The sequence below is a fragment of the Oncorhynchus mykiss genome, chromosome 25 (assembly GCF_057628025.1).
Source record: "Oncorhynchus mykiss isolate SJ-2025 chromosome 25, ASM5762802v1, whole genome shotgun sequence".
Lineage (NCBI taxonomy): Eukaryota > Metazoa > Chordata > Actinopteri > Salmoniformes > Salmonidae > Oncorhynchus > Oncorhynchus mykiss.
In genome coordinates, this window is record NC_143046.1 from 63,559,845 (window position 1) to 63,573,315 (window position 13,471).

The 13,471-nt window shown below is 41.6% G+C and overlaps 1 protein-coding gene across 2 annotated transcripts in view; it reads right to left on the reverse strand.

Annotated features, from left to right (window-relative positions):
• LOC110505473 (protein phosphatase 1 regulatory subunit 14B) overlaps positions 1 to 8,438 on the reverse strand; it is a 22,060-nt gene extending 13,622 nt beyond the window's left edge. For both annotated transcript variants that reach the window (XM_021584712.3, XM_090220722.1), the window contains exon 1: positions 5,615 to 8,438. In XM_021584712.3, coding sequence (XP_021440387.1) covers positions 5,615 to 5,803 — 189 coding nt within the window. In that variant the 5' untranslated portion in view covers positions 5,804 to 8,438. The remainder of the gene's footprint in view (positions 1 to 5,614) is intronic.
• Positions 8,439 to 13,471: the final 5,033 nt, after the last annotated feature.

The window sequence follows — 13,471 nt, forward strand, 5'->3', positions numbered from 1 at the left end:
CTGATTGGCTCAAATGCATTAAGAGGGAAAGAATTTCTTCAAATTAACTTTTAAGAAGGCACACTTGTTAATTGAAATGCATTCCAGGTGACTACCTCATGAAGTTGGTTGAGAGAATGCCAAGAGTATGTAAAGCTGTCATCGAGGCAAAGGGTGACTATTTTAATAATCTCAAATATAAAATATATTTTGATTTGTTTAACACTTTTTTGGTTACTACATGATTCCATATGTGTTATTTTATAGCTTTGATGTCTTCGCTATTATTCTACAATGTAGAAAATAGTAAAAATAAAGAAAAACCTGAATGAGTAGGTGTTCTAAAGCTTTTGCCTGGTACTGTACATATCCCAAGAAGCCATGGATTACGGGCAACATCCACACTAAGCTAAAGGCTAGAGCTGCCGCTTTCAAGAAGCGGGACGTTATACAGTGCTGATTTTAGCATGTACATCTTGGTGGGGAAAACTCCCCCAATTTTCTGCATGTCAGCAAGACCGATACACAACGCAACACAATAAACAATACATTAATTGCACTATAATGGTGCCCACAAACTGTTAGAACCTACATAAAGCCATCCCAGAGTTTTCTTTTCAGCACCATGGAGTGAATCCTTACCACTAATATACCTAGCTATCAGCGAAGCCTTGTCTGGCAGCGAAACAGTTCATTCAGCCTCATTTACTGCCTGTAAAAAAAAATTGCTGATATGGCTGACTTGCTTAAACAAATGTTGTTTCTACTGACAATTGAGATGTACCAACTATGGCATAAGGGAACGAGAGCGGATAAGAGGCAATCCATAATTTCGATTAAGACAATGAGTGAGATAAGACGGATGTTGTCAATGTAACTATGTATTCAGTACTTTTGAAATGTACAGCGACAGAATTCAGAACATGGACCGTTCTTACAGTATTCTCCCTGTACACCAAGTCAGAACCGTAGGATAAATAAAGGGATTATATAAGCAGACAATGAAAGCTCTTACAATATTTGATAGTGACTTTTCTCTAAAACAGGCTATAGGCTACATGTGCACCACCAAGTCAGAACAGTAGGCTAAATTATGAGGGGGAAAGGGACCAAACTATTAGGTCGAGGCACATGGGCTACTAATAGCTTACTACACAACATACACTTAATATTACTTTCTTAGCTACAGTATACATATCTTGCTGGAATAATACATAATTTATGCAGCAGCATATTATACATTTTTGGACTCACCTTGTTGTGCTGTGCTCATTTGAACAAGAAAGTGGCGCTGTGGTCCTTTTTGTGGGCACATTTTGTTATCAAACTTTGTCATCAAAGTCTGGCATTCTCTGGATTTATGGTGCTTTCAAGACAACTGGAAACTCGAAAATAAAACGGTTGAATCATGCCGTCAGTGATCTTCAGGTCGGAGCTTTAGAAAGAGGCCTGAGTTCTCAATTTGGAATTCTGAGTTGGATGATTGTTCAAAACATATTTTCCCAGTCGGAGCTCGTTTTTTTCTGAGTTCCCAGTTATCTTGAACTCACAAGTCTGAGATTTTCCAGTTGTATTGAACGCGGCAGAAGTCATGCTGGATTGACATTATGGCCAAGTATTCAACCTTTTCTGGCCCATGGTGTTGCATGCGAGTGTTTATCCTTTTAAGCTTGGAAAAGAGACCCTTAAACCTAGACTTGGACCACACACCCTCTCTACTGAATAGCAGGCTAGTGATTGCTTTGTTAAATTTGCAATTTCCAACTTGTTGTCTAATGTTTATGTCCAATGGTCGAAGAGCACTGAAACGTTTTATATATAATTTTCTCTGTATTACAAGGATTGAAAAGGATTTGTCAGTAAATTGTCAACTTAATTTATGATGATGTAATGTGATTTGACGTAATTTTATCTGTGGCCAAGGACCTTGGCCCTTCTTGGATGGGCACTTCTAATGTAAATCTACAATAAGGCAGCACCCAAGGGGCTTCAATTTTTTTAGCTCTCCCTGTAGATTTTGCGGTGACGTAGTGTCCCCATGAATGACAGAAAACTGAGCCAATCACAGCGCAACTAGAGAACATTACCAACCCTTACGCCCTGTATTTTCCACTGGTTGCCCCACCACCACAGAAAGCACTGAGCTAAACTGAAACACCTGCATTTTGGAGCTGCCTTACTCAAGAAGCAAAAAAGATCCTGTTTGTATGCGGCATTTTGATGTTTTTTTTTACATTGTTTGCAAACTGATGTACAGTGCCTTGCGAAAGTATTCGGCCCCCTTGAACTTTGCGACCTTTTGCCACATTTCAGGCTTCAAACATAAAGATATAAAACTGTATTTTTTTGTGAAGAATCAACAACAAGTGGGACACAATCATGAAGTGGAACGACATTTATTGGATATTTCAAACTTTTTTAACAAATCAAAAACTGAAAAATTGGGCGTGCAAAATTATTCAGCACCCTTAAGTTAATACTTTGTAGCGCCACCTTTTGCTGCGATTACAGCTGTAAGTCGCTTGGGGTATGTCTCTATCAGTTTTGCACATCGAGAGACTGACATTTTTTTCCCATTCCTCCTTGCAAAACAGCTCGAGCTCAGTGAGGTTGGATGGAGAGCATTTGTGAACAGCAGTTTTCAGTTCTTTCCACAGATTCTTGATTGGATTCAGGTCTGGACTTTGACTTGGCCATTCTAACACCTGGATATGTTTATTTTTGAACCATTCCATTGTAGATTTTGCTTTATGTTTTGGATCATTGTCTTGTTGGAAGACAAATCTCCGTCCCAGTCTCAGGTCTTTTGCAGACTCCATCAGGTTTTCTTCCAGAATGGTCCTGTATTTGGCTCCAGCCATCTTCCCATCAATTTTAACCATCTTCCCTGTCCCTGCTGAAGAAAAGCAGGCCCAAACCATGATGCTGCCACCACCACGTTTGACAGTGGGGATGGTGTGTTCAGCTGTGTTGCTTTTACGCCAAACATAACGTTTTGCATTGTTGCCAAAAAGTTCAATTTTGGTTTCATCTGACCAGAGCACCTTCTTCCACATGTTTGGTGTGTCTCCCAGGTGGCTTGTGGCAAACTTTAAACGACACTTTTTATGGATATCTTTAAGAAATGGCTTTCTTCTTGCCACTCTTCCATAAAGGCCAGATTTGTGCAATATACGACTGATTGTTGTCCTATGGACAGTCTCCCACAGCTGTAGATCTCTGCAGTTCATCCAGAGTGATCATGGGCCTCTTGGCAGCATCTCTGATCAGTCTTCTCCTTGTATGAGCTGAAAGTTTAGAGGGACGGCCAGGTCTTGGTAGATTTGCAGTGGTCTGATACTCCTTCCATTTCAATATTATCGCTTGCACAGTGCTCCTTGGGATGTTTAAAGCTTGGGAAATCTTTTTGTATCCAAATCCTGCTTTAAACTTCTTCACAACAGTATCTCGGACCTGCCTGGTGTGTTCCTTGTTCTTCATGATGCTCTCTGCGCTTTTGACGGACCTCTGAGACTATCACAGTGCAGGTGCATTTATACGGAGACTTGATTACACACAGGTGGATTGTATTTATCATCATTAGTCATTTAGGTCAACATTGGATCATTCAGAGATCCTCACTGAACTTCTGGAGAGAGTTTGCTGCACTGAAAGTAAAGGGGCTGAATAATTTTGCACGCCCAATTTTTCAGTTTTTGATTTGTTAAAAAAGTTTGAAATATTCAATAAATGTCGTTCCACTTCATGATTGTGTCCCACTTGTTGTTGATTCTTCACAAACAAATACAGTTTTATATCTTTATGTTTGAAGCCTGAAATGTGGCAAAAGGTCGCAACGTTCAAGGGGGCCGAATACTTTCGCAAGACACTGTATTTATGCTAAAATAACATGCAAAACAGGCAACAGGTGGGGTTCTGCCCTGAATGACGGGTCACCATTGCGCTTGTAAGAAATTACCTCTGACGATCCATAAAACAGGCAATGTGTAAATACAGGACTAAGATCAAACCCTACCTGTTGTTTAAGATTTTTTTGTTTTTGTTGATTTAAACATATTTATTTGATTTGGTTTTGAAGCAGCAGGCAAGACTGACCTAGCATCATTTGTAAAGCAGCATAGAGATTATTCTTTAACCATAATCCTCTATTCTTATTTCTGAGATTCAGGCATCATTTCAACCCACCGCCTTTCAGGGATCTTTGCATATATTACTAGAGAAATAAGCAGTTAATGGGATCGCTATATTTAGGAGACAGGTGTAATGCAATCCTTACAAAACGCCAACCATTGTTGTGTGTCCAATCTGACAGTAGAGTGGTTTTATTAAAATCACCCAGGCTTACAGTAGCTCACACGGGCTGTTCACTGGCCTGTTCTGAGGGAAATGTGGAGTCTGAGCCGAGAGGAGAATCCTGCAGCAACAGGAAATTTTGAATTATTATGTGTATTATAATTAATTGACTTTTTTTGTAGGTGTTGATACATTTTTTGGTAGGACAAATCAAATCTAACATTTTAAAGTGAACATTACAAACTTTAGAAGCCTTTTTAAATCTGGAATACACTACAAGTTTGCATTTCCTGCTGTGCAGGACCATTATCAGCAACAAAAGAGTGATCAAATTAAGATCCTACATCTGTAGCTATTTTCAGGAAGTTTAATGAGGACACCCCTCACACGTGATGCTCTCTCATGCCCTACAGCATCAGTATGCCATATGCAGTGTTTCTTGGCAGTAGAGAATAATTTTTTGGTTGGAGGCATTCAAGTCACTCACTGCCCCAACACAACTCCCTCCTCAGTCAGGAAAGTAAATGAGAAACATCATCCTCTTCCACCCCGTCCTTCCCCAATCCAGCTTCAAACACAGGCCGTGTTGTCATATGATCTCCATTATCAGGCGGATGGCCATGCTCCTGAAGACATCCCTCTGACTCCTCTGTGCCTTTCCTCATCACGAGGGAGCCAGTCTTCTGTTGCCATGGCATCCCCAGAGACTTCGCAGCAAATCGATGCAGCCTCTGATTATAATTGGATTTCCCCCCACCAAATTGCAGTGCAGTGATGACACGGGGGGGTCCTACGATCTCCACACAGGGGTCCCACTCCCTAATCTTTGGAATCAATTATGCTAATGCCCAGTCCCTCCGTTTGTGGTGTGCAATCCTGGCCATAAGCAGTTCTGCAGACAACCTCCCTGCCGAGATCTAAGCAGTAAACCTCTCAAGTTCTTAGAAGTCTCAGACTGCAAACTGACCAGACAACAGGGATTTGCTGCCCTGTCTGAACCAGTGTCACAGAGGGGAGTAGATTCTCATCTTTTGAGGACAGATGCTGCGTGCCACTATAGTACTGTCTGTGTATAAGTATTTATAATAAGGAAAGGGGTGATTGTATTAGCCAATTAATATATTTATGTTAGATAGATAATGTTGTGTTACTCTGGAATGTTGTATGTATGTCCATTCAGTGATAGATGTTCAGAAAGGATATAAATAATGTAATATGATGTATAGTCATCCTGATATGAGGGTCAGATAATGTGTATCTACAAGGCTGATAATGCAGTAATAAATCTACCCACACAGCCCCTGGGACCTAGCTGTGCCAGCAGCAGCCGTGCACGACCTACCTCATAGTCGAAGAGCAGGTGCAGCTGATTGTCGATCCACTCCTCAATATCCAGCCTCCTCTGCAGGTCCTTGCGGTTGTATTTGACGGTCAGCTTGCCCAGTTTGCGACGCGTATGCTCCTCTTTTTTATCTGCGGACTGGAACATCACCCTGGACTGGGTGACTGGCTCCGACGCCATGCCTGCCATGGCCTCGGGTAAAACAGCTTAGGAAACACACAGCCGTCTCTCTCTCTCTTTCTATCTCTCCCTCTGTCTCTGGTGCTCTCACTCCCACCCTCTCTCTTGCTGTCTTTCTTGTGTGCTCGATCTTTTTCTTCTTCTCTTGCTCTAGCTCTCCTACATATCTATCTTGCTTGCTCCGTCTGTCTATGTGCACTCGTCTCCCCCCCCCCCCCCGCCTCCCTCCCTCGCTGCCTGTGGAGGATGGTAATGAAATATGCCTCTCTCTCTGTGTGTGTCTAGGTGTGCTATCCTTTTCTCTCAGGTAGGAGTGCATAGGTCAATTACAGAGTGATAAAAGCTGAGAAAGGGATGAGAGGGCAACTAAAGATCGGAGTGGTTATAAATACATTTATTTAACCATTTTGTTATCCAGAAAAATATCCATGTCCCAAATTCTAACACATGCGGGTTTCACATTTTCCAATGTGCCCTAATCAGGAGTTTACTCAGTGCTTGACTGAGTAAAGAGCTTACCGGAGCTGAGTACCGGCACCTAAAATGTTCTACTGCTTGAGGTCCTGCACCTCTTATAGAATACTGTATAAGCTCAAAAGTATTGTGGAGCTCCTGCACCTAAATATAAAAGGTACCGGCACCCAAAATGAGTACCAGAACCTACTGTATTTCAGTCCAAGTCAAGCACTGAGTTTACTGTATTACTCAGTGGCTTATCATCTCTACATCACAGCATGTGGAAACTCTTGGCCATCTCTGTTCATCCACACTTACCTACCTACGTTTCCCTGACAGGTGATCCAGACTTCCTCCAGTGTTCATTAGATCGCCCCCACATCATTTATAACAGCTATTATCAGGTGTACGTTTAATAAGCCTTGAAGTCAAATTGGCATCCTCAGTTACACCTCCATCAATAATGGATAAAAGAGAGAGCAGATAAATGCTGTGAACAATCACTCAGAGGGTAAAACCAGTTATAAAGACTCTGAACTAACCCATTTCATTTGAGAAGGTCAAATATCACCAGGAACTAAATTAGTCAAAATTAAAACTACTTCGTGTTTCTTTCTGTGCCAAACTAGTACAGTTGAGACTAGAGGGATAACAAGGGTACGCTGTAGTTTCCACAGATCCTTTTACAATAATAACAATGAGACCCTGCTTTTTGTTTCGGCAGTGTGTATCAGTCAGCCGTGGTGTTGCGTGTTCCCCTGCTGAGGCAACGTCTGTTACAAACACCGAATTATTGAGCACCTCTAGCAGCTCACCTTTCCAGGCAAACAAATTAATTCATACAATTCACTGATACCCGGTTCTGCCCCATCAGGCTGACTGAAAGGGGACTGGGTCTGGAACTGGGCAATTAGGAGACCTGGACTGGCCATCTCTTCATTCTAGAATGGGAGGAATGAGACACCTCACATAAGTGCTGGATCTCACATCAACTTGACTCTTATCCCTTGATTGGTTCTTTTTATACTGCAGAGTCTGTGTTAAATATGATGCTCTTCTGTTTTTACTAGTTTGCTGGACTTGGGGGTATAATAGTGTGTTACTCATAACACTGCCAACAACACACATATAGTGTGTGTGTTTTAAAAGGTTATTGATTTTCACAATGGACCCCTATTACTTGTTTCAGGCAGCAGCCATGACTCAGTACAGGAGTGACTCAGTACAGGAGTCACGATGCAGCATCAGCTTCATGTAAAGAGGACATGAAGATGAGATAAATATGAAAGGGGCCCATGAGACTGACATTCTGACAACTATTTCAGAATACACTAAAGAAACTGATTGTTCAGATGATCTGGATAATTTTCTGTCTGACACTGCCATCTAGAGGATATAAAAAGGTTCCATTTGGTAAAAGTGAGAATGAAAACATTGACGCTATATAGCCTGTCAGAGATTTGAGCACTAAATGCAACAGGACATTGCATGCATTGGCCTATAGTCGTAGGCATCCACTGTATGATATTAATATTTAAAAAATAAATATAAAAGAAGAGAAGCCAGGTTAGTCCTAGCCCCAGAGAGAAATAGAGATATGCTGGCGACATGCTATGACAGCAACATGCATTTCTTAATTCTTGTCAGATGGGCTACTGCGTTTGCTATACATATATCGGGGGACAGAAGGAGACTAATAAGTTATTTTTCGATCAGAATTTTTTTAAATATATAAAGATAAGCATTATATTGGACTCTGGTAGGCCTAAAATGTTCTTCCTCACCTTAAATTCAACTGTCAGAGTCAGTTGGAGCGCTAGTGCGTGCTGCCTTTATCTCATAGGCCTGCAGTATAGACAAATATCCACACCACGGCTAACTTTTACAAAAGGCATTAGAACTGCTGTATTTCTGTATTTTGAAAGTTATATATCTCGAAAACTTGATTTTGGGACAAAATCAACAATGGACTAATGAAACAAATACCAAAAGATAGTTTTTGGGTGGAGTTTTCCTTTAAACTAAATACTGAGCACACAATTAAAAATACCTAATTTACCCACCGAAAATTACTCAACAGAATGAAATTTAAAGAACTGGTTTAGATTCATAAATAGGCTTACAATAATAACAATGATATAAAATAATAATAATAATAATGATGAAACAAATTATTATAAATACAAAAAAAAAAGTTTTAAAAATTGCATCCTACCTGAATTGCAAGTTGCACAGTAGCCTGCATTTGGCCATTTGTATGGTTTTAAACATATTCTGCTAATGTCTTCCATCATGTAAAAAAAATGTCTGCACTGAAGATGTCTATATCAACACCATTATCCCAGAAATCCTAGACCCACACCAATTTGCATACCGCCTCAACAGATCCACAGATTATGCAATCTCTATTGCACTCCACATGCCCTTTCACACCTGAACAAAAGGAACACATATGTGAGAATGATATTCACTGACTGCAGCTCAGCGATCAACACCATTGTGCCCTCAAAGCTCGTCACTAAACTAAGGACCCTGGGACTAAACACCTCCCTCTGCAACTGCCCCCAGGTGGTAAGGGAAGGTAACAACACATATACACCGCTGATCCTCAACACAGGGGCCCCTCAGCGGTGCGTGCTCAGTCCCCTCCTGTACTCCCTGTTCACTCATGACTGCATGGCCAGGCACGACTCCAACACCATCATTAAGTTTGCCGATGACACAATAGTGTAGGCTTGATCACCGAGAACAATGAGCCTATAGGGAGGAGGTCAGAGACTGCCAGGACAACACCACACTAGGCCAACGTGATCAAGACAAAGGAGATGATTGTGGACAACAATAACAATAGCGAAGTTAGCCAAATACATTTCAACTCAGTTTTTCACAATTCCTGACATTTGATCCTAGTGGGAATTTTTACTAGGATAAAATGTCAGGTATTGTGAAAAACTGAGTTTGGCTAAGGTAAAACTTCAGACTTCAACTGTAGTCGACTTCACTATTGTTATTTATTTTACCCCTTTTTTTCTCCCCAATTTCATGGTATCCAATTGTTAGTAGTCTTGTCTCATCGCTACAACTCCCATACAGGCTCGGGAGAGACGAATGTCGAGAGCCATGCCTCCTCCGAAACACAACCCAAGCGGACCGGAAGCCAGCCGCACCAATGTGTAGGAGGAAACACTGTGCACCTAGCAACCTGGTCAGTGTTGTATTCGGCGCATGTGACAAATACAATTTGATTTGATTTATTGGTCTGCTAATACAGGACTAGTAAGTGCCAAGTGCTCTACTTTTGTGATTTTAGTTTTTTAACTAAATGTATTTCAGTGTTTACCAGCACTTGTAACTTCAGTCTGATAATTATCTGTACAAAACAGTTAACCTGATAATACTTGTGGAATATAAAATTACTCGCTTGATATAGATTTTCCAGTTCCTTGAAATACTTTGCAAATACAACTCGGGAGAGTTAAATAATAGTGAAGACATCAAAACTATGAAACAACGCATATGGAATCATGTAGTAACCAAAAAAGTGTTAAACAAATCAAAATATATTTTACTTTTGAGATTCTTCAAAGTAGCCTTGATGACAGCTTTGCACACTCTTGGCCTTCTCTCAACCAGTTTCATGAGGTAGTCAGTCACCTGTAATGCATTTCAATTAACAGGTGTGCTTTGTTAAAAGTTAATTTGTGGAATTTCTTTCCTTCCTAATGAGTTTGAGCCAATCAGTTTTGTTGTGACAAGGTATGAGTGTACAGAAGATAGCCCTATTTGGTAAAAGACCTAAGCAGTGTTCGAATACTCATACGAACCAGATTAGCTGTACTATTTGTGATGTAAATTGAGTATGTAGCATTATTATTGTTGTTCATAGTATGGATATAGTTAGTATGCTAAAAGTTCCAGGATGTAGTACTAAATTCACCAAAATATGAAGTACACAAGCAGTGGACACTATTTCCGTGATTTTAGGGCTCATAATACAATTCATCAGAAAATGGGCGTGGCTTCACAACTTTTTCAGATTTCAAGAAAATAGCAGAAAATATGGAGCAGCAGCCCGACGAGAGTGGATACAATTTCATTGCTTTAACTAATTATGACAAATGTTAAGAAAATGTTGAGCAAAGTAATAAAGTCATTACTTTTCAAATAAGTTACACGTAATGTTGGCTGACAATTTGTTGGCTACGCTATCTTTATGAACCGCAGCATATCATTACAGCAGTATGTACCGGTATGTTAGCTAGCTAGCTAACGTTAGTTGGCTACTAATACATTGAACTTGCTAGTATATTAACTATATGTCATTCCTAGCTTAGCTAAGTGGTATAGTCGTTGTGTGTTCTCAATGGTCATTGTTAATTCACTCTGGCTATCTACTCAGATGAATTTACAAACACTCAACACCCGGCATTTAATATGACCGGCATCAGTAAACATCAGCAAAAAAAACGTAATTAAATTGTTGCCAGCAGCACAGTTACAGTCACCAACACTCTGGATAACATGAAAACAACCAGCTCTGCTAGGGCAAGTAAAATTATCAGATGGAGGTGTTCTCTCATTTGTGTCTGTCAGTAGCTAGACAGTTAGCTTGGGTGCTTGACTGCCGTTGTGAGGTCAGAACGTTTGGAATAATCCTACTCCTCGGCCAGAGCGTCCAATGTGCCCTCTGAATTTACAAATGCCCAGAGAGCACTCCAGATTGAATTTACGAGCACACTCAGTCGTAAAATGTCTAGCTAGTAATTTGTTATGCTAACAAGCTAGTAAGATGTTGCATAGCAACATAATCAAACTTCCAGCAGACAGGCGAAGAGCTAGTACGCTCAACTGAAAGGATATAATTTGTTTACAGAATACTAAAATGAATTAATAGTATATACACAAGCATGCTTTTGCGGCACAGTCGATAGCACGCCGGACCTTGGGCTCGAAGGTCGAGGGTTCGAGACCTGCTCTCTGCTGTTTCATTACATTGGTGTCGGAAGTGATCGGACCTTGCATCCACGACAGTGTGTGTGCTTGGCCAGTGAGCGCGTTCCTGTAAGACGTAGAGCCACAAGCTAGCGCGAGGACGTGCTCTTTGAAAGGAGGGAGTAGTGCAATGACCCTGGGTTTATAAGCATGGCGTTGGAGCATACTTTTGCGGCACATTCGATAGCGCGCCGGACCTCGGGCTCGAAGGTCGAGGGTTCGAGACCTGCTCCCTGCCGTTTCATTACAGTATGTTAGTATGGGTATTCGAACACAGCTCAAATAAGCAAAGAGAAACGACATTCCATCATTACTTTAAGACATGAAGATCAGTCAATTCTGAAAATTGCAAGACTTCTAGTGCAGTAGCAAAAACTATCAAGCGCTATGATGAAACTGGCTCTCATGAGGACCGCCCAGAGGAACCTTTCGGTTACTGGCCCAACGCTCCTGCCGTCCCTAAAGGACCTCTACTAAAGGACACCAATAATAAGAAAAGACTTGCTTGGGTCAAGAAACACGAGCAATGGACATTAGACCGGTGGAAATTTGTCCTTTGGTCTGATGAGTCCAAATTTGATGATCTCCGCATGTCTGGTTCCCACCGTGAAGCATGGAGGAGGATGTGTGATGGTGTGGGGGTGCTTTGCTGGTGACACCATTTAGAATTGAAGGCACACTTAACCAGCATGGCTACCACAGCATTCTGCAGCGATACGCCATCCCATCTGGTTTGCGCTATCATTTTTTTTTCAACAGAACAATAACGCAACACACCTCCAGGCTGTGTAAGGGAAAAGCAGTCAACAAGTGCTCAGCATATGTAGGAACTTTGAACTTTGAACTTTGTTCAAGACTGTTGGAAAAGCCTTCCAGGTGATGCTGGTTGAGAGAATGCCAAAACTGCAAAGCTGTCATCAAGGCAAAGCGTGGCTACTTTGAAGAATCTCAAATATAAAACATATTTTGATTTGTTTAACACTTTTTTGGCTACTACATGATTCCATATGTGTTATTTCATAGTTTATGCCTTCACTATTCTTTTACAATGTAGAAAATAGTACAAATTAAGAAAAAACCTTGAATGATTACGTGCCCAAACTTTTGACTGGTACTGTATTTATTTATTTTCAGATTTTTCAGGGTGTGCTGCAGTATTCTCAACACCCCTACTTCTAGGAGCTCATCCAAATTGGACCTGGGGCTTTTCCCACCCGGACCGATATGCATTAATATTTTTTTAATATAGAGGCCGGTTCCGAACGGACCCAAGAACAACTAGACCCATTCCGTATAGACCTGGTCTGATCTAGACCAAGTTCGAGCCCATCCGAGTGAGAGAAGCAGCAAAAAACATTTTTTTAAACTACTTTATTTACCAAAGCTGATAAAGCCTAAGAAGAGGGAGAGGTGCTGCTCTAGAAGGCGGGGGAGGGGCCATACTGTGAGCTAGTGACATGGGGGAGAGCAGGAGAGCAGGAGGGAGAGACAAGAGACAATCAAGCCGACTTGCGCTATAGTAGATTAATAAAGTCAGCAAAAAAAGAAACGTCCTCTCACTGTCAACTGTGTTTATTTTCAGCAAACTTAACATGTGTAAATATGGAACAATGTGTCCCTAAACAAAGGGAAGGTCAAAATCAAAAGTAACAGTCAGTATCTGGTGTGGCCACCAGCTGCATTAAGTATGGCAGTGCATCTCCTCCTCATGGACTGCACCAGATTTGCCAGTTCTTGCTGTGAGATGTTACCCCACTCTTCCACCAAGGCACCTGCAAGTTCCCGGACATTTCTGGGAGGAATGGCACACCGACCCAGACTATGACGGACACTCCACCTCCAAATCGATCCCGCTCCAGAGTAAAGGCCTCGGTGTAACGCTCATTCCTTCGACGATAAACGCGACTCTGACCATCACCCCTGTTGAGACGAAACCGCGACTCGTCAGTGATGAGCACTTTTTGCCAGTCCTGTCTGGTCCAGTGATGGTGGGTTTGTGCCCATAGGCGACATTGTTGCCGGTGATGTCTGGTGAGGATCTGCCTAACAACAGGCCTATAAGCCCTCAGTCTAGCCTCTCTCAGCTTATTGCGGACAGTTTGAGCACTGATGGAGGGATTGTGCGTTCCTGGTGTAACTCGGGCAGTTGTTGTTGCCATCCTGTACCTGTCCCGCAGGTGTGATGTTCCGATTTACCGATCCTATGTAGGTGTTGTTACATGTGGTCTG